General features: G+C 46.2%; 2 protein-coding genes across 5 annotated transcripts in view; one reads left to right on the top strand and one right to left on the bottom strand.

Annotated features, from left to right (window-relative positions):
- Nucleotides 1-454: 454 nt before the first annotated feature.
- Nucleotides 455-8,293, top strand: MYL2 (myosin, light chain 2, regulatory, cardiac, slow). 4 transcript variants are annotated; one of them, XM_010841382.1, is made up of 8 exons: nt 455-589; nt 1,882-1,971; nt 4,246-4,321; nt 5,406-5,510; nt 6,081-6,159; nt 6,265-6,313; nt 7,964-8,081; nt 8,199-8,293. In XM_010841382.1, exons 1-7 carry the CDS (start codon nt 587-589, stop codon nt 8,060-8,062), a joined length of 501 nt encoding a protein of 166 aa, XP_010839684.1. In that variant the 5' UTR covers nt 455-586; the 3' UTR covers nt 8,063-8,081; nt 8,199-8,293. The 4 variants fall into 4 exon arrangements, with proteins under 4 accessions (XP_010839684.1, XP_010839683.1, XP_010839681.1 ...); XM_010841379.1 differs by having other exon boundaries at nt 482-589; nt 4,246-4,394; nt 5,377-5,510; nt 8,199-8,288; XM_010841381.1 differs by having other exon boundaries at nt 7,964-8,288.
- Nucleotides 8,192-21,849, bottom strand: part of CCDC63 (coiled-coil domain containing 63) — a 39,880-nt gene continuing 26,222 nt past the window's right edge. Inside the window, exons 9-12 of the mRNA XM_010841383.1 lie at nt 21,301-21,375; nt 16,837-17,029; nt 12,126-12,329; nt 8,192-9,697 (exon numbers count right to left, since the gene is read on the bottom strand). Coding sequence (XP_010839685.1) covers nt 9,564-9,697; nt 12,126-12,329; nt 16,837-17,029; nt 21,301-21,375 — 606 coding nt within the window. The 3' untranslated portion in view covers nt 8,192-9,563. The remainder of the gene's footprint in view (nt 9,698-12,125; nt 12,330-16,836; nt 17,030-21,300; nt 21,376-21,849) is intronic.

Raw genomic sequence — 21,849 nt, 5'->3', positions numbered from 1 at the left:
TCCCCTGCATTGCCAGGCGGATTCTTAACCACTGGACCTCCAGGGAAGTCCCTAAAGGGTTATTTTTAAAATAGCGTGCTGAGGAGGTCTCACTGAGAAGGTGGGCAAAGACCTGAAGGAGGTGGAGGAAGGAGGTTCACAGATGTCAGATGGAAAAGCATTCCTGGCAGAGGAAACCACAGGTGCGAAGGCCTGAGACGGGACCCGTGACTGATAATGTAAGAGAATTTTAAGTCTGCTCTCCCCGCCATTTTCCTCCTCAAAATTGACAAGCACAAGTGCCGACTGCCCAAGCGCTGCAGCAAGCGAGCAGCATCTCTCCCTGTGCACCAGCCGCCCAGCTCTTTAACCTTGAATGCCTTTCTGGGTCCCACGTGTCACCGGGTGGCGACTGAGCTGCCCTTACTTCAGAAGAACGGCATGGGGTGGGGAGGCCTTAGGTGGTGTCTGCCTCACCTACCACTGCCAAAAGTGGTCATGGGGTTATTTTTAAACGTGGGGAGGAAGTATTTATTGTTCCCAGGCTGAAGAGAGCTGGGCAGACTGTGGGATTCTTCTGGGGGAGCAGTGCTGTGTCCTTTCCACCATGGTGAGTACTCAGGGCCCCCGGAGGAAGTAAGTGATGCTGGGTGGCAAGGAGGGGACACCACCTACAAGCAAAGGACCAGGCGGGAAGGGGAGCACGGCAGCTCTCTGGGGCCCCAGATCCTGGAGGAAAAAGCACTGCTTGCTGCGTGCACACAGAGGAACCCCAATCAATGCCCCCGATAAGCCACAAATAACAGCAGCTCCCGGGGACTCGCAAAAACAAAATAAGAGAGTTGGCTTTTTTATGGCTTGTCTACTGACCTCTTGAGGAATCAATAACTCCCAGGGCTTGCAAAATGGGATTGAACGCTTTTAAGGATCAAATTGTAATTCTTTTCTCTTGTTCAGGCAGCTGGGGAAAAGAATCTTTTTGTTTTCACCTTTTGAACTTGCAAATTTAAAACCTCTCTCCCTGTGTTTAGTTAGGTATCCCTCTCCAGAAGCAGGAAGCCCCCAAAATCAGGATCAGTGTAAGGCTGTGGTTAGGGGCACAGACTCTAGAGTCAGTCTGCCCAAGTTCAACACTGGCTCTGCCGTTTTGTGACTGTGTGACCCTGGGTAAACGAGCCAACCTCTCTGAGCCTCGGTTGCCTCCCCAGGAAAATGGCGATGGTAATAATAGCATCCACTTGACAGAGCAGTTATCAGGACTGAATGCAATAACATATGCAGTGTTCAAGCGTTTGCTGTAACTCAAGTCAGAAGCAGGTGGGGAAATGTTAACTCACTCCCCTCTGCTCTGTTTGCATGGTGCAAGGACAGAACATTTAGAGAGGAGATGTTGCTGCCATTTGGATCAGGGGAAAATCGAGGGGGACAGAGCAGTTGGGTTTTAACACCCTGAAAATGTGTCATTTCATCTCGCATTCTTCATGGTTTAGTGAGCCTGACTTTTTTTTCGCCTCCAATCAATTCTCCTTCTGTGCATTACTGAACTTTTTTGTGAAATGCACCGGAACAAAAGCAGCCGAGTCCTGCTGGAGCTGATCCGAAAGCCTGGCCTCCATCCCTGGAGACACACCTCTACCTCCCCTAGTTTGCAAAGGAGCTGCTGCAAGGCCCACAGTCTTTTACAATCCACCAGAACCAGGCTGATTTTGAGAAGTCTTATTCCATGTCCTTTTAACTTTCCAGCACCGCCTTTTTGAGATGAGTGTCGGTACCATACCCCCATTTCACAGATGAATGGCTGAGGCTTACCCAGAGATGGAGCCTGATCTAGTTTTCTAATTCCCAGCCTCTGACTCTTTTAACTGATGTTTGTTTTGTTTTGTTTTGTTTTTTACCCTCTAGTCACCTAAGAAAGCCAAGAAGAGAGCAGAGGGAGCCAATTCCAATGTGTTCTCCATGTTTGAACAGACCCAGATCCAGGAATTTAAGGAGGTGGGTGCAACTGGGTGGAGATTCCCACATGCTAGAAGGAGCCTTTCCCTCATTCCATATTCCCTGCAAGGACCTCTCAGTTATATTGTCTTTGTTTTCGTTCTGTTGTTGTTGGCCGTCCCATGCCATGTGTGGGATCTTAGTTTCCCAGCCAGGAATTGAACTCACGCCCCTTGCAGTGGAAGTGCAGAGTCTTAACCCTTGGATCAGCAAGGAAGTCCTAGCTTGTCTTTATCCTTTCCAAAACACCCCAAATTCGGTCTGAACATGTGTGTGAATGACTTAAAGAAATTAACTTTTGCTGATCATCAAAACAAAGCCTATGTCTTGTTGAAAATGTAGGAATGAATTTCAGAAATGCATGAAGAATAAAAATGACCTGACTTACATATAATTCTATGACCCAGAGATGATCAGTTAACATTTTGGTATATGCCCTGCCAGTGGTTTTTGTTATGTATGCACATATTTGTTAAACAAAGTGACCATCTTCTATGCACACTAATCTGTACCTGTTATTTTCTCTTGAGCAGTTCAGCACCAACATTTTCCATCATTTATTTAAATCACCTCCTATGGTTAGATGTTATGTTTAGAATGTTTTACTATTATAATTAACACCCTTTGCTTGTATCTCTGGTTATTTCCTTGGGGTAAATTCCTAAAAGTGGAACAGTTGGATCGAAGGAACATTTTTTTTTTTTTTTTACAAAAGGAACTAAAACCAAATACAACCACTGGTCCAAGCTGCCCTCCAGAAATCCTGTGCTCATTCTGACTCCCATCAGCCCCAAGAGGAGAAGGTGCCTTTCCTGCCACATCTCCATCAACACTGGGTGTTAACATCTCAAACATGATTTCTGCCAGTCGGAGAGATGTCTGAGAGTATTTGAGATTTTAATTTTTACCATCTTAATTGTTGACTGCTAGCTGGGTCTGAAACCCTACCCCAGTCTATGGGGATGTGCCTTTGTAAGCAAACCTAAGTATCAATTATGTAAAATTAAACCACTGCTGCAGGCTCAGGATACACTGAATTAATTTTCCAGCCATCCTGATGGCTCACACTGAGTTATCCACTCTCTCACCTGGCCCTTCAGAGGAAAACACTCTAAAGCTATGCCAGAGAGGCCACAGTATTTTATATGAAAGGAGAAACCACTGGGGGCTTCCAATGGGACATGAAGACTTGCCCCTTCTGTCCCCACCAGCATTCAGATCACAGGAACATCACACCCCACGGGCTGCCAGGGAGAGAGGAATTCCTGGGATGAAATGTCACATCTGAACCTGAAATAGTTCTCTTTCCCGGAGAAGACTACATCCTCCCTGCTCCCTCCCTCTGTCCCAACTTCTGGAATGAGATCAGCTGCTGGGGGCATGACCTGGGGGTGCAAATACTTTCAGGAACCAGTTGTTAAAAGAACTCAAGAAACGCAGATATGATACGTCATTGGTACAATACCTGGGCATTCACAAAGCTCTTGGAATCTCCCTCAGAGCCAGCTGGAAAAGATCACTGGCTTCGTTTTACAGATAATGTGGGCTTGCAAGTTGGTGAGCAGACTCCAGTTTTTAACTCATTTTTTTTTTCAACAACAGCTTGATAAAGTTATAATTCACATACCATGTATTCACCCTTTTCAAGTAAGTGTACAATTCAGTGGTTATTTAATATAGTCACAGCATTTTGCAACCATCATCACTTATCTAATTTTAGAACATCTTCATCGCCCCCAAAAGAAACCTCATACCCATTAGCAGTCACTCCCAAGTCCCGCCTCCCCCCAGCCCCTCATAACCACTAGTCTATTTTCTGTCTCTAAGGATTTGCCTGTTCTGAATGTTTCATAGAAATGGAATCGTTCCCTATGTGGCCTTCTGTGTCTGGCTTCTTTCACTTAGTATCATGTTTCAGGGTTCATCCATGTTGTAGCATGTGTCCGAATTTCCTTTTTATCGTTGAATGACATTCCATTGTGGGGAGAGACCGCATTTGTTTATCCATTTATCAGTTTGGAGCTGTTGTGAATAGTGCCGATGTGGACGTTCACACACAGGTGTTTGTATGGGTCCATGTTCTCATTTCTCTTGGGAATACACGGGAGCATGAAATTGCTGGGTCCTGTAGTAACTCCAGATCTAATACCTAATATCCCTTGATGCTCCTTGAAAACCCCAGAATCCCACTTCCCCCAGCCCTTGGCACAATCTCTGGGGGCTCCTTCCCACAATTTCTCCTGGGCTGACCAGACAATTGCCTCCCTTTTGCAGGCCTTCACCATCATGGATCAAAACAGGGATGGCTTCATCGACAAGAATGACCTGAGGGACACCTTTGCTGCTCTTGGTACGTCACCCCGCACCACCACCCAACACCAGCTAGGAAGGTCTTCTTATCCCACTCCCGTGAGGGGCAGGAGGTGAGGCTCTCAAAAAGGTCAAGAGCTTGTCATTTTGAAACAGCTCAACCAAGATCGATCTTTAAGGCAAATTTCAGAGGATAGGAAAGAAGTGTTTAGTCTTTGAGTATCTTAACATATATTTTTCTTTTAAAATCATTTTTATATGTTTTTGAATACAATGGCAGTTTACAATAGAAAACTTGGAAAATTCAGAAAAGTATAAAGGAGTAGACAGTGTTGACCACTAGGGCATATTCCACTATTAACATCTGAGCCTCTAATTTTTTTCCTAGGCATCTCGTGTGCGTGCATGCTTAATAGTTAGACTCATTCTATTTTGGATTCACCTTTTAAAATTTAACATCTCGGTAGGGTGATTATGAGCACCTGGAACTGTTTCAAAATATAAGTGTCCAATCTGTCATCTCCTCCTCCATTCCTACCCCCAGACCTCAGGTCCGTGAACAGCTGGGCAGGTTTTGTACTGAGCAGTTATACAGAGTACTATTCGTATTTGTAGCCACTGTAGATTATTACATTTAAAACATAAGTTATCTTAATAAGGGGTGGCTTTTTCTAATTTATACAAACGTACTATATGGGCTTGTGACAGTGGCTAGGACAGGTATATCAGAATCTCCGAGGCTGTGCGGGTTAGAGCAGCTATAATTTGAAAAATTTCCCTCAAATTCTGATCTGTTTCTCCCACCTCCAAGTGAGAAGGGCTAATTTTATAATATGAGGATTTCTTATTTGAGTAAAACATTAAAACATCTGTATAAAATGTTCCAGGTCCTGAAAGCACAGTTTTAAAAATAACTAAACCCTCTGTGAGTTGTTTCCAGTTGTCTGGTTATTATAAATAACACTTTTGAGAACATCTCACGTGAATCTCTGGCCCCGTCTACTGTGTCTCCGATTATTCCTAGACAAGATTCCTTGAAGTAGGATTACAAGGGCAAATGCCAGTGCCCTGACAGCTGTTTCTGTCCCAGCTCAGAATCGCTGAGTGTCTGCCTCCTGCTCTAGGGCGTGTGAACGTGAAAAATGAGGAAATTGATGAAATGCTCAAGGAGGCTCCAGGTCCCATTAACTTTACTGTGTTCCTACAGATGTTCGGGGAGAAACTTAAGGGTAAGTTCATGTGTATTTCTGTTCATCTGTGTCTGTATAGGTATATATCTGTATATGTGTGTGTGTTGGTTTGTGCACCTGTGTGTGTCTGTCTTTATGTGTCTTCATCTTTGGGCATCGATTAAAAGCACTAGGAGAACATACAGGAGTTGGCAGATGAAGGCAAGGTAACATAGGAGAGGGAGAGAATAAAAAGAGCAGTTAATAGTGCTCCAAGGTTGGCCCTCATCCAGACCTCATACCAAGCACTTTAAATGCATTATATGCATCACCTTAGTCGAGGACGTAGCTTCTCTTCTTATCCTCGTCTACAGAAGGGGAACTGAGACTCAGAGACGGAAAGTCACGTGCCTGAAGCCACACAGCTAACAAATGCTGGAGTCAGGATCCAAATCCCAGTCTTTCTAAGTCGAGATCCATGCCTGACCTTGGGTTTGCTCCAGAAATAACTGGATTCTCAGCCCACGCTTTCAAAACACCAAGGCTCGGTGCTCAGAAGTGGTGAGGCCTTTCTTCCTTACCCAAGATTCTCAGCCACCCATGGCACATCAATCCCATTTTCTGTTTCAGGAGCAGATCCCGAGGAGACCATTCTCAACGCGTTCAAAGTGTTTGACCCTGAAGGCAAAGGAGTGCTCAAGGCTGATTAGTGAGTGGGCTGTGAGTGGTGGGAGGGGCACATGGGGGTTCCTTGCTTCTCCCCACAGCCCTCCCCACAAAGCCGGGGTCAATATCTGCTTTTCTCTCTCTGCAGTATCAAGGAGATGCTGACAACGCAGGCGGAGAGGTTTTCCAAAGAGGAGGTAACGGGCCCCTTCAGACACCCTCTGTACCCAGTTACTGGCCTCACTTACTGGCCTCACTTACTGGCCCCAGTTACTGGAGAGGGACTCCCCCTCTAGACTCTCTTACATAAAATATCCCTGACCCCACACTGAGAGAGAATCTGCTCTGGTTTACTGAGCCCTTATCTCATTTCATTCCCTCAATCACCCTGTGAGGTAGTGACTAGCACTATGGTCATTTTACAGATGGCGAAACTGAGGCTCAGGGAGGCAAAGTTACTAGCCTAAAAGGACAACACTAATGGGAAATGCCAGGTCCTAGATCCAAACCTCTGTCTGACTCCAGGTTCTGCCTTCCTCGTAACACATTGAGACAGTGACGGCATCAATTTCCTGATGGACTGAAAGTGTCATGCAGGGTGACCATGTATTGTTGTGTAGGTTGTACACCGCACAATCCTCCTGGATGCCCTTAATAATATATACTGCAGAGTATATATTCGTTGCAAGTTTTTTCCAGCAGATGGCAGTAAAGTGTCTTGCTATAATTTTCTAAAAATCAGAGCACAAGACTTTCTGGCAGGTGGCAGTAATGTGCCTGGAAGAAGGGGCACTATTGTTATCAATAATTCATCAAAGGCCCTGTATGAACAAGCAACTGTCTTGTCAACATTGCTAATTAATCTTAATGAATCTATTTAAAATAGTCCCTTGCCGCCTTTCAGGCCTGATTCCGTGAAGTTTCACATTTTACTAAAAATTTTATTTGAATTTCCTCCTTAAAATTCAAGCAGTTGAAAGAGCCTGCCTTTAAACTCCCACTATCTGTGACTTCGGACAAGCTCCTTAACCTCACTGTGCCTCAATTTCTTCATCTGTAAAGTGGAGACAATAATAGAATCTACTTCATAGTACACATGACGATTAAATGAGTTCAAATGTATAAAGTGCTGATACATGAAAAAGGTAATATGTGTTAGCTATTATTAACCCCAAATTAAAAAAACAATAATTAGCCAATATTCTTTAAGGACTTCCTGGTGGCTCAATGGTAAAGAATCCTCCTGCCAATGCAGGAGACTCAAGTTTGATCCCTGAATCAGGAAATCCCTTGGAGAAGGAAATGGTAACCCACTCCAATATTCTTGCCTGGGAAATCCCGTAGACAGAGGAGGCTGGTGGGCTACATTCCATAGGGTTGCAAAAGAGTCGGACATGACTTAGCAACTAAACAACTAAAAAAATTTTTAATGTAGAAATCACACATTAAAAAAAAATTAAATTTCCCTCGAAGAATCAAATTCCTCAAAGAGTCTGACTCCTTGCCCACATGGCCACAATGGCTGGCCCTGAGGAGTTATAATCTCTGTAGATGGACTATGTCTCCATTTAACCACAGTCCCCAACAGGCCCATCATGCTCCCCTACATAACCTGCCCACCCCTTTGCACACACAATTGAGTTTGCAATCCCTGCTTTCCCCATTGCAGGCTGGGTACCTAGGAACATCCCTGCAGGATGGCCCTTGGGGTCAGCACCTGGGGAAGGAAGCAGGAGGGCAGGGAGGGAGATGCCCATGGCACCCCATATCCTCCAGGCCCCAGCTGCCTCTCCACGTGGGCCGCCCTCCCCCCAAAATCCTCAGTATGTCTTGCTGGTTCATTGCAGATTGACCAGATGTTTGCCGCCTTCCCCCCTGATGTGACTGGCAACTTGGACTATAAGAACCTGGTGCACATCATCACCCACGGAGAAGAGAAGGACTAAGGGAGTGGCTTGCCTTTGGGTGGGCAGATGGGGGCATCCATGCCCTCTTCTCATTTTTCCCAGCAGTGCACCACCCCCAACCCTGGCCAGTTGGTCATGTGGCTGCCTCATTTATCCACCTCCATCTTCTTTGCAGCCTTGGTGCCCTAGAGCTACCACGTGACCACACAGCTGGCAGATGGAAATTCACCCAGAGTCCGTGTTCAAATAAAAAGGAGGTCGTGTATTTGCTCATGGTGTGTCCTTGAGTAAGGAAGACCCTTTGCTAGTTCCCATGAGGCAGTATATGAGTTAGGGATGGCCCTGCTGCTGTTATTATTGAATTTTAGTGACTCTTTACTTAAAACAGATCTTCAGGGACTTGGGACTCTGCTTGTGGTCCAGTGGGGTCACCAGCAGTTCCTGGTTCTTGTCTATCCCTTCAGCAATCGTAGTGGAAAGAGGACACCTCTCTCTCTTTCTCCCAGATCCACACAAATCCCAAAACAGGGCCTGTGCAATACGGGAACCAACCCTGAAACAGGTGCAGTACTCTGACTAACCCCCTCGCACGGGGGTTGAAATCAGCCCCTTCCAAACCTTACATGGCCTGAGGGTGGGAAGGGCCATTCCCAACGGAAAGTCCAGATGTATTTTAGGAGGAAGGGGGAGTAGATGTCAGGTAGTCTAAGTTTTCAAGGGAACCCCAAGAATCTGGGAGCTAGCCAAAGTGAAAGATGTACTGGGAACAAAGAGCTGAAGCTGGGATCAAAGTGGCAGCTGGGGTCACCTAGAGGGAATGAGACGGTCTGGGTGGTTGGAGGAGCCAAAACTGAAGTGAGTCTTTAAGGTTCAAGAACAATAACAGAGACCCCCCCAGAGGAGAAACTCAGGGTCTGCTCCAATGACATCACTTGCTGGGAAATGGGGTTCCTTTTGAGCCAACTGAGAAGGCAAGGACTCAGGACCCCATGCCATACCATGATGACCCTTCATGATCCACACCCTGTGATGACCCATGCCCCCCTCACATCCAGAACCTGTGACCTGGGGCTCCTGCAGAGACAAGGCCAGGCCCAGGAGAGGCCCCAGCTCATGGCACTCAATGGAGTTTGTATTTCAGGACAAGACATCCTGGACACAGCTCTACAGTGACACACTCATCCATGCACCCCTCCCACACACAGATACAGACACAGGGCCTCCACGGCTCCCGGTTCCCACCTGTGAGTCTGCTGCACACTATGTGGTTCTAGGACGTGAAATCAGTATTTTGGCTCCCATGTGGCCCCTACACTTCACCTGGTGAGCCGTGATGGGGTGTTACCATCTCAAGGGCCACGGTGACCTCACACCACTCTTGCCACCTGTGCCAGCTTTGGATCTCCACCCTCCTGCTCCTCTACCCCATCCTGGGGAGGTGCCAGCGCCCCAGTCTCTTAGTAATGAGTGTAAAGAGGCACTGGGGTTACAGAAGACAACATTTACTCTCTCTAGTTATGTACAAATGGCCAGAGCCGCCTCAGACTGTTACCTTCTTCTTGGACTTCAGCTCGTCCCCTTTTTCAGGCATGCTGTCCCTGTTTCGAGACTCTCTTGTGGCGTAGTGGCTGAGCACCATTTGCCGAAGGCTGCTGTGGTCCAGGGGCTGCTCCACTGCACCAAAGATGGGACCCGTGTGAGGAGTTCAAAAATCAAATGCAGCACAGCAGGAGGGTGGGCTTCCTTCCCAGGGCTAGCGCCCCTTTGCCCTGTTCAAGGAACTTCAAGCCTGGTTTGGTGACGCCCCACAGCACTGGGGGTGGGAGTGTGAACATTCTCCAAGTTCAGGGAGAGGGAGGACAGGCAGGGATGTGCTGCTCAGGGATGGCCAGACAATAACTGTCTTTTTCCTCCCAGACGAGGATGTGAAGGTGAGTCGGATTTAATATCAAGGAGATAGGGCTACCACGTGCAGTTGCTCAGGATGTAGACTGCACAAAGACACCTGTTTCTGCAGGACTGAAACCCACGCCCCACCCCCGCCACACACACACACACACACACACACACTTGATTGCCAAGCCACGTCTATCCAGCAGGGGTGGCTTTTTCTAATTAATCTGCCTAGAGGGGCTTCCCTCTTCTAATTTATACATGCAAGCCATAGAAGTGAGTGGGCTAAGAAAACCTTTATCAATATTCCCTTGAACAGAAATGAAGATATCATCTGTATATTCCTGACCTTGTGAGGACAGTGTTATCAATGGCTGTTCTCTGACACCCTCCTCATTTAAGAACTCAAAGGGTCAAGGGAAGCTGTGCTAAGGTGGCTGACAGCAGCCCTGGTTTTCACTCCTGCTAACTTTCAGTTGCCTTGAATAAGTCAAACAGATGTGTGTACACCTGTGCATGTCTGCATATGCACATATTGGCAATTCCCTCCCTCCATTCTTGGCACACCTGCACACTTGAAATGCTGCTCACAGAAGAGGGGAAACTTTTTTGAAAACCAGTTTTTCCCCTCTGGTTACTGAAATCACACAAGGTCACTGTAAAAGAAATTCGAAGCAATGACAGAATTAACTCAGAAATACAAAGTTCTCTGCAACCCACCACCCAGAAATACCCACTGCAAGTCAGCATATACACCCTCTTCATTATTATATATATAATCAAGACACTTTCCTTCCCTTCTTCCTCCTCCTCCTTCCTTTTCTCTCTCCTCTTCTCTCTCTCTTATGTACCAGGTTGTGAAAGGCGGTCTTGTGCACTGTAGGTTTTACACAGCATCCCTGGACACTAGATGCTATATACACACATGTCACGTGTGTATCATACACACATAAACATGTCAGTTCATGTCAGCCCACAGCATTCTTTTTAGTAGCTGCAGAATATTCCATCACACGCATGGGTGAACTGTAACTTATTTAACCAATCTCTAACGGGCGAGCGTTTCAGTCATTTCCAGTTCAGCTGCCCTCCTACTTCCACCTTCGACCCTTGAGTAAGTTTTTCTCTGAAGGACCAATCCCCACAATCAAGATTACAGACTCTACGCATGTATCTGAAATCCAGGGTAATTATTAGGTAAGCCCATTTCACCTGTAACCTGCCTTCACTAATCAAGGTCATTTTCTTATTGGTACAAACGTCTTGCTTGTCCTCCAGGCAACATGTAGCCTAAACAATGTGTCTGCCTGAGTTGTTTTCTAGGAGCTTGAGTTCAGCTGTGTCTAGTTCCAGCTGAGCAGGTTAACCCTGGATAGAGCCACAATCCTTCCACTGAGCACACATGAGTGTCGCTGGATGACATCTTGAACACACAGAGGCCCATACTTAGTTACACCTCTACAGAACCAGGATTAGGGCACCACTTTCCAATCGCCTTTCCCCACATGTTCCATGCCTCAGATCACCAGGCATCTTTATTCTTTATCCCATAAACACCAGAGCCCCTTGCTTTCTGGGAGGCGGATCTTGGAGATTTGTCTCCCCATCTCCTCTCCTTGGCTTTGCGGACTTGCGAATGAAGCACCCTCTCTCTGCTGACCCTCCGTGTCTTGGCCTGGCTTGCTGCGCACAGCAAAAATGCAACCTGGCTCAGGAACATAACCACTCCTCAACCTTCCCGAACATGTTGCCAAATTGCCCACCAAACACCATGTGGGGCCAGAATTTACCCCCACCTCCAGAGAGAAGGGCTAGTTCCCTCAACCCCCACAAACCGCAGTACCACCAGCTTCTGCTTCCAAAAGCAAAGAAGATCCATGTGCCTGCGCCCGCAGGGCTACAGTTTATCTCTGGTGTGAACCAAGCCTCAGCTGCTTCAATCATGGGATAGGGGGACACAGATGGGGTTGGGGAAAGGAGATCACAGGTGGAGCGAGACTCACGAGCGTACGGTGAGGGTAGGAAATGGCATCAGGGAATCTCGTCTGCTCATAACTTGCCATCTTGGAAATTTTGGCTACTTTAAGGTTCATGAAATGGTCACAGAGTAGTTGTAATTTTTTAAAGTATCCGAGATAACTAAACTTCAGAATCTGTGGCTTTGTCATCATGCTGTAGAAAGAAAACTCCAGGTAAGAAGAGAACTCACCTTCATCCAACTTGTCGCTAAGGGGGTCAGCCCCCAACACTGGAGGGATGACCTTGATGGGTTCTGCAGGCTTGAGGAGGGCGGAGCCGCCCCAGAAGGGGTTGAGGAAGGATGGCTGGACCTCCGCCTCTGCTACTTCCATTTCCATAAGCCGCTTGTAGGATTCTAACACCAGCAAGTCATTGGTCTTCTTCTCAATGATGGCTGGAAAAAAGGTGTAACCAAGAAGTTTGCCAGAGACCTGGGTCCTAGGGGAACTAGAGGTAGCGCTCCCTGCTGGAGAGGAAGGGAAGTAACAGGAAGGGGGCAGGTGATGAATGCCTATAAGGACAAGGGCTTTCTCTTGGGTTACATCATTCATTCCCTAGAGAGCGCAATTTGGTTCTTGAGAGGCAAAACCAATCTGACTCTTTGATGTATAAGGCACGATGTACATAAAAAACATGAACAGTTATATGGTATATCAACTGTATGAAAATTCCATAAGGAAGAGCAGGCTCCATAGCGGACAATAATAAAAAGAAGGTTGAGGAACTTTTTTTTAACACTAAAAATTGGGAGCCGTGGGCAAACTCTGCCTTAAACTACTGATCTTTTCCTCAGTGCTCTGTGAGTTTGGGGGAGCTGTCCTTCCCACTGTGTTTCACAGCCCCATGGAGTCATCAGAATAATTCATTCATTCATTCATTTATTCATTCCACAAATGATTATTGGATGCTTATCAGACCAGGCACGGTGCCTGAGACGCCACGAGGCATGGAGGGAACACAATGACCATAAACAATAACAGAGATGCAAACCCTGAGGAAGCTCATGAGCTTCAGTGTGAATGGGAAGAAGGAGAGAAGGGCAGGTCAGCAAATAAACACACACACTCCTCACTATCCAGATGCTTGTCATCTGAATTCAGTAACTATTGGGTTTAAGGGTTGTTTTTTTTTTTTTATTTTCATGTAACGCATACCGTTTCTCTTCTCTCTGAAAATCAGGGACCAAAAAGATTCACATCTGAAACTTGCTATTGGTTCTCAAGAACCTCCTCAATTCACACAATGAGAATTACCTGTATATAGAGACAAACTAGGCAAGGATTAAGTAATAGAACTGCTATGAGAGTGAGTACCAGACCACCTGACCTGACTCATGAGAAATCTGTATGCAGGTCAGGAAGCAACAGTTAGAACTGACATGAAACAACAAACTGGTTCCAAATAAGGAAAGGAGTACATCAAGGCTGCTTATTTATTGTCACTCTGCTTATTTAACTTATATGCAGAGTACATCATGAAAAACACTGGGCTGGAAGAAGCACAAGCTGAAATCAAAATTGCCAGGAGAAATATCAGTAACCTCAGGTATGCAGGTGACACCACCTTATGGCAGAAAGCGAAGAACTAAAGAGCCTCTTGATGAAAGTGAAAGAGGAGAGTGAAACAGTTGGCTTAAAACTCAACATTCAGAAAACTAAGATCATGGCATCTGGTCCCATCACTTAATGGCAAATAGATGGGGAAACAATGGAAACAGTGACAGACTATTGTGGGGGCTCCAAAATCACTGCAGATGGTGACTGCAACCACGAAATTAAAAGATGCTTTCTCCTTGGAAGAAAAGCTATGACCAACCTAGACAGCATATTAAGAAGCAGAGACATCACTTTGCCAACAAAGGTCCATCTAGTCAAGGCTATAGTTTTTCCAGTAGTCATGTATGGATGTGAGAGCTGGACTATAAAGAAACTGAGCACCATAATTGATGCCTTTGAGCTGTGGTATTGGAGAAGACTCTTGAGAGTCCCTTGGACAGCCAGGAGATCCACCCAGTCCATCCTACAGGAAATCAGTACTGAATATTCATTAGAAGGACTGATGCTGAAGTTGAAACTCCAATACTTTGGCCACCTGATGGGAAAAGGTGACTCATGTGAAAAGGCCCTGATGCTGGGAAAGACTGAAGGCAGGAGGAGAAGGGGACGACAGAGGATGAGATGATTGGATGGCATCACTGATTCAATGGATATGAGTTTGGGTAAACTCCGGGAGTAGGCAATGGACAGGGAGGCCTGGCGTGCTGCAGTCCATGGGGTCGCAAAGAGTCAGACACAACTGAGTGACTGAATGTAACTGATGAGAGTGAATAACAGTGGGTACAGCAGGACCAGCCTCAGATGGAGCAGCAGAGAGGGGCCTTGCTGGAGAGAGGACATTTAACCTGAGATCTGAGTATGAGGAACTGGGTGTGGGATAAGTATCCTAGGAACAGCCCATGCAAAGGCCCTGAGGTAGAATTAGTTGGGGGAGAGATTTGGAAATACAGAGAGGAGAACAGTGTGGCCACAGGAGGTGAGCAAAGAGGAAGAGCAGGACAAGAGATGATGAAAAATGTAAGCAAGGGGACTTCCCTGTGGTCCACTGGTTAAGAACCCACCTGCCAATGCAGCGGACACCAGTTCGATCCCTGGTCCAGGAAGATCCCACATGCCTGGGGCAACTCAGCCTGTACACCACAACTACTGGGTCTGAACACCCTAGAGCCTGGGCCCCACAATAAGAGGAGCCATTGCAATGAGAAGCCCGTGAACTGCAATTACGAGTAGCTCCCTGCTCACCACAAGAGGAAGCCTACACACAGCAGTGAAGACCCAGGGCAACCAAAAATCAATAATAAGTAAATAATTTTTTAAAAAATGTAAGCAGGGGCCAGGCTATAAAAAAGTTGATAGGCTGAGGGTAAGAAAGAGTTAATACAGCAAAGTCTGACTTCTCTCCTTTGAAAAGGTTGCTTAGCAGTTTGGTCCTTGGACAGTATCAGGGAACTTGGATTTCAGGAAGGTCCCCACCACCATTAACTGTTAAGAGAGGCTCATCATGCCTTTGTTGTTGTTTCAGTCGCTCAGTCGTGTCGGACTCTTTGCGACTGAGGACTGAATCACACCAGGCTTCCCTGTCCTTCACTATCTCCCAGAGTCTGCTCAAACTCATGTCCACTGGGTCAGTGATGCCAGCATGCTTAATCTGTCTATTAAAAAATGTAGCTTATGCTATAAATACTTGCTGTTCTTTCTGGGGTCTGGAACTGGGGTATGTGCCAGGCTGGAGGTGCCTGTATGACTTCGGCCTCCCCCCCCACCCCCACTCCCCCCCCACCCCGCCAAGCAATGAGTAGCCAATGAGCTTCCCTGGTTGACACCATTTCACTTGTGTTGTCACAACTCATGGCTGGGGGGGATTAAGCACATCCTGGGAGACGACCCTTGGAAGCTTGCTCTTGATTTCCTCCATGCTTTCCCCCAAGCTCCTTTTTCCTTTACTGATTTTGCTTTGTACCTTGTGGCTGTAATAAATCATAGCCATGAAAATATGACTAAAGGCTGAATCCAGGAGCCCTCCTAGTGAATACCTGAAACTGACGGGAGGGAGGCGTCTTGGGAACCTCCCAAACACAGATGGTATTAAGAACCTTCAATCCTATTCTAAGAGCGGTGGAAGTCATTCATTCTAAACTGGCATGATCTCTGTGGGTGCATCTCCCTCTCTCTCCTGATCTCAAGGCCTAGAAATGTGTATTACAGTTAATAGGCATTTGCTACATGCCAGGCACTGCTCTGAGCACTTTATTTCTTTCTTCCCAATTTGAATGCTTTTCATTTCCTTTTATTGCCTTACTGCATTATCGAGGACCACCAACATAATACTGAATAGGAGTTGTGAGAGCAGACATCCTTGCCTTGTTCCTGATCTTAGAAGAAAAACATCCAGGTTTTTTTTTTTTTTTTTCACCACTAACTATGAGGTTAGCTGCAGGTGTTTCTGGAGATGCCTTTTATCAGGTAGGGAACTTCCCTTCTAGTTCTAGTTTGTTGAGAGTTTTCTTATTATGAATGGATATTGAATTTTGTCAAATACTTCATTCTGTATCTATTCACATGATCATGTAACTATGTCTCTAAGAACTACTTATTTATTTAACCTTCCCAACATTTTTTAGATGAAAAAACTGAGGCACAGAGAGGTTCAGAAGATTTCCCAGATAATTCCCTGATGGTCCAGTGGTTAAGCATCTGCTTTCCAACACAGGGGATGCAGGTTTGATGCCTGTTCAGGGAACCAGGATCCCACATGCCACGGGGCAACTAAATGCTACAACAAAGATTCCAATTGCCGTAACTAAGACCCAATGCGGAGAAGGCAATGGCAACCCACTCCAATACTCTTGCCTGGAAAATCCCATGGGTGGAGGAGCCTGGTGGGCTGCAGTCCATGGGGTCGCTAAGAGTTGGATACGACTGAGCAACTTCACTTTAACGCGTCGGAGAAGGAAATGGCAACCCACTCCAGTGTTCTTGCCTGGAGAATCCCCGGGACGGGGGAGCCTGGTGGGCTACCGTCTATGGGGTCGCACAGAGTCGGACACCATTGAAGCGACTTAGCAGCAACAGCAGCAAAACCCAATGCAGCCAATAAAGAAATATGAAACACACACACAGACTCAAAAACCCATGTTTAAAAAAAAAAAAAAAAAACAGTTGCCAAAAGTCATACAGCTAGTAAAAGTAGAACCATGATTTGAACTCAAGCAGGTTGGCTTTAGTGCCAAGGCTTTAGTGCCAGGCTTCACCACCAGGCTCACTACCTCCAAAAGAACAAGTCCTTGTGCCTGCTCATAGAAATCTCTGGAAATGGTTGCTAAGAGTCTAGTGGGCTTGACTCACCAAAGTACTGCGGGAGGTTGATATCCGTGACTTTCCCCGTCTCCCCTAACTGCACCAGGATCTTGGTGGCATCACAATTTATCTTCTTAAACAGGTTCTCCACTGAGTTCTTGAGATACTCCAAGGTCTTGGTGATCTCCCTGTAGTCATTCTCGTACATGTCTGCCTCCTCCGTGGTCTTCTTCAGTTTCTCCTATGGCAGACCCCCAGTTCCCATCCAGGTCATCCAGGTGGCCACTCAGGCTGGGCTCAGCCCTCATATGTGAGAGTCTGAAACAGGGTCTCCAAACTGCAGGTTTGCAAACCTCTAAGGGGCTTCCCTGGTGGCTCAGACAGTAAAGAATCCACCTGCAGTGCAGGAGATCCAGGTTCGGCCCCTGGGTTGGGAAGATCCCCTGGAAAAGAAAATGGCAACCCACTCCAGTATTCTTGCCTGGAGAATCCCCATAGACAGAGGAGCCTGGCTGGCTACAGTCCATGGAGTCTCAAAGAATCAAACACGACTTAGAGACTGAACTGAACTGAACTGAGCGACTAACACTTTTCATACAAGGGGTTGCAAGAACAATTTAATGGGCCTCAATCCACATTTTTTAAGCGAAATAAAATAGATCAGAAAATAAAGAAAGACAGGAGAAGATGCTAGTATGCACTGGAAGTAGTGAGGATAGATATTATTTAATGTAAAGATTTGTTTCACTTACATATGTGTATGTGTGTGTCTGCATGTCTACTGGATTGCAGCATTTTTTAAAAGCTGTTGACTCATTTTTTAAAAATGAAGGCCCACGGGAAGAAATATATTTACATTGCAGTCCAATACATTCACACACTGTTGTTCAGTCGCTAAGTTGTGTCCAACTCTTTGTGACCCCATAGACTGGAGCATGCCAGGCTTCCCTGTCCTCCACTGTCTCTCAGAGTTTGCCCAAGTTCATGTGCATTGAATCAGTGATGCCATCCAACTGTCTCATCCTCTGCCGCCTTCTCCTTTTGCCTCCAATTTTACATGTGTGTTGCTGCTGCTAAGTCACGTCAGTCGTATCCGACTCTGTGCGACCCCATAGACGGCAGCCCACCAGGCTCCCGTCCCTGGGATTCTCCAGGCAAGAACACTGGAGTGGGTTGCTATTTCCTTACATGTGTGTATTTATATACATTTATCTAATCAAATGAAATTAAAGTTTCACAAATCAATATTCTTATTGTGTGTTCTAATATTTTCCATTCTGTCTGTTCTATTCCGTCTTGTTATCTTTAAACGCTGTGGCAATCCAACAAACCGATTTCACCATTCAGTTTAAATCACATTACTAGAGACCAGCGGTTCTCAAAGTGGCGTCCCAGGACAAGCAGCAGCAGCTCCATCAGGGAACTTGTCAGAAATGCAGGTTCCTGGGCTCCAGTCCAGACCAACTCAATCAGAGGCTCTAGGTGTAGGCTCAGCAATCTGTGTTTAATGAACCTCCAGATGGTCCTGACACATGGTAAAGTTCGAGAACCTCTGTGAGTCCACTGATCACAATTTCAGTTTCACATTGGTATCACCTGGGAGCATTAAAACATTGGCTGCCCAGACCCCAGCCTCAGACATTCAGACATCCTGGTCTGGAGTGCCGCCTCGGCACTGGGAACTTTAAAGCCTCAAAGGTGATTCTGACTGGCAGCCCAGACTTGAGAATCGCTGCTCTAGGGTAAGTGCTTTGACGGCTTCCCACCTCTCTCCCTGGTTCTCAGCTTGCAAAGGTGAACTGGGCCCTGGAAGGATCAGCCTTGTCCCTACTAGCTCCATATGGACCATTCCAAACAAGGATCCCAGAGGGCCCTACCCACACTCCCATTTCCAGGTGAGGGAACTGAGGTTCTGAGGCAAGGGAGAAGGAAGCTGTGATTTGAACTGTCCCTCAACCACCACACCGGGCAGCTTCCTCTGTCCCAGCCACTGGAATATTCAGTTCCCAGGGCTGAATTTCCTCAGATGTCAGCCAGAGCCCCTCCTCTCATTCTAAAGGTGCAGTAAAAGATCACATGGTTAAAAACGCTTTTTAACAGCCTGATGTGATGTTGATAACACATGTATGTGTGTGCATGCTCAGTCACGCCCAACTCTCTGTGACCCTCTAGATTGTAGCCCACCAGGCTCCTCTGTCTATGGAATTTTCCAGGCAAGAATACTGGAGTAGACTGCCATTTCCTCCTCCAGGGTATCTTCCCGACGCAGGCATCGAACCCTCATCTCTTGTGACTCCTGCCTTGGCAGGCAGATTCTTAACTGCTATGTCACCTGGAAGGCTTGGTAACACATGTCCGGCACCTAAAATGTTCCGAGCACTTTACACACACCTTCTTAACTAATCCTCACAATTGCCCCAGTTTCCAGATGAGGAATACTGAAGTCAGAGAAGATAAGTGAACTTGTGCTTACGTCATTTGTGTTGAGTTGTCTAAGAACCTGACCTTGGGCTCTTTATTTAAGCAATTATTTAGTAACAAGATGATGGTGACTTGAGGCTTTATTGACTCACAGGATAAACAACAATAATGATAGTTATGTTTATAGTTCTCTGCCCTGCAGTATGCCAGGCATGTACATGCAGGATTTTATTCAATCTTCACAGCCCGACAAAGTGAGTACAATTATTATTCCCATTTCACAGGTGACAAAACTGAGGTTCAGAGAGGTTAAGTCAACTTTCTCAAAGTACTAACATCAGGAAGTAACTCTTCTGGGAATCATACCCACGCCTTTGTTCCCAGGACCTGGTTGCTTAATTTCTATGCTAAACCTCCGGTGAAAGGACTGATTCCACCACTTCTCTCAGAGGGGACAATGAATGGAAGGTGAGTAGAAAAGGTTCCAAGAGTAAAGGAGATGGGCGTGATCTTTAGTAGGGGGTAAGAAAAGTGGTTCTAAGTGAGCCCATTGCTATTAAAACAAATTCTTTTGCTAAGAGTATTTGCATTTGAAAAGAGGCTCCAGGAAAGCCCAATGAACAAAGAGTTACTGGAGGACTTCAGACAGAGGTTGGGCGATGCTTGGGGTTGTCTGATCAGCCTCTCCAAGCTGTATCCCCCATTAGGCCTTCAAAACCCCACGATGCAGAGCAGCAACAGTCCCAACCCCAAGGAAGCATGTGAACACTGAGTGGCCAAGAGTCAAGGATGTGGGATGCCAAGTATGTGTCCAACTTGAGGGGGGTCTCCTTGAACTTGGGCCCTGCCTGCAAGTCTACTTTCCCCATTCCCAAATCCTGGGAGAAGTTGCTGAGCCTGAGAGGTGCTTTGCTGCCCTCCAGTGGTGCATTAGAGAATGGCAGGGCCATCCCTGTTCACCACCTGCAATGCCAAGAACAGAAATCAGCTACAGAAAAAGGAAGGGAAATGACCCGTGAGCATAGTTCCTGGGACAGGAACTATTGGATTAGAACAGGGCTTTGCAATCAAACTCTGTGGTTCATATCTTTCTCAGACACTTGCTATCCATTCTCCCCTTATACCTTAATAACAAAATGGTTATCATTTCAGTGTAGCAATGTGCCAACTAAAAGTTGTATTTCCAACCATCCTTTGAAATAGGAATGGCCAGTAAGACACAGATACAGATGCTATTGACTGAAAATTCAAGGAAAGAATTTTTAAACTGACTAAATCAATTAGCAAGGCCTTTTTTGCCCTCCCTACTTTCTTTCTGCTTGGAATGTATATGTGATGGCTGGACCATAATACAACCATGAGGCATCGTTGGGAATGTAAGCCACACACTAAAGATGGCAAAACTGGAAGGAGAAGCCTGATTTACTGATAACATCATGACCGGCCCTAAAGTGCTAATCTCCAGATTTACATTTTAACAAAGTAAATAAACTTCTATTGCACAGACAGTTATTTTGGGTCCCTATTATTAGCAGCTGAATGCAATGCAAAGCTCATACAGTATTGCAACTCCATGATGATGGGGATTGCTTCTCTGAACCTCAGTTTCCTCATCTGTAAAATAGATCATATCACCTACTTCATAGTGTTGTGAGGATTAAATGAGATAGCGCAAGCCAAGCCCTTAGCCCAGTGTCTTGTGCATAGTAATTGCTCAGGAAATGCTCGTAATTACTATTATTGATTGAGAACAGGCCACAGCTAGGACAAGGGAGAGAGAGAAGTAAAGACAGAGGCAGAGATCTGTTTGGAACTCAGGGATGAAATTACCGGCACAAGGGCCTGGGATAGGCTTCCTGACGTGGGAGAGTCTTTAAAATGGAAAAAGCAAGCCTTTGTCTTTTTTAGGAACAAAAGTTTGCAGCAACATCTGCAGCAGAGGCTGCCTGTGACAAGGGGTCATAACATGTCAAGACATGACTCAGGCCAGTAGTCACAGGACAGACATCTTACTGCTACTGAGAATCAACTGACAGGCCATCAGACAGACAACAGAGACTCCCAAGCCCTCCCTCCCCAGGCTGGTCTTACCTCCAGCTCTCTCAGGATGGAGTAGCTGTCATCATGGGATGATTTCTGCTGGGATCGCAAGCGCAAGATCTCATTCTGCTCAGGAGAGAACCAGACCATAAGGAAAAGTGGAGTCCCCCTTCCTAGCACACCTCAAAATGAGCCAGTGCCTTGAAGAGTTCATGAGGACTTATTTCATTTTTTAAAAAATATCTAGAATATATTTTAATTTATTTTTAATTGGAGGATAATTGCTTTACAATGCTGTGTTTATTTCTGCTGTACACAATGTGAATCACCTATAAGTACATATATATCCCCTCCCTAGAGAGGATTTCGGAGAAGGCAATGGCACCCCACTCCAGTACTCTTGCCTGGAAAATCCCATGGACGGAGGGCCTGGTGGGCTGTAGTCCATGGGGTCGAGAAGAGTCAGACACGACTGAGCGACTTCACTTTCACTTTTCACTTTCATGCATTGGAGAAGGAAATGGCAACCCACTCCAGTGTTCTTGCCTGGAGAATCCCAGGGACGGGGGAGCCTGGTGGGCCGCTGTCTATGGGGTCGCA

This window comes from Bison bison, unplaced genomic scaffold (genome assembly GCF_000754665.1).
Source record: "Bison bison bison isolate TAMUID 2011002044 unplaced genomic scaffold, Bison_UMD1.0 scf7180017864160, whole genome shotgun sequence".
Taxonomy (NCBI): domain Eukaryota; kingdom Metazoa; phylum Chordata; class Mammalia; order Artiodactyla; family Bovidae; genus Bison; species Bison bison.
This window is presented reverse-complemented; position numbering and strand designations above follow the sequence as displayed.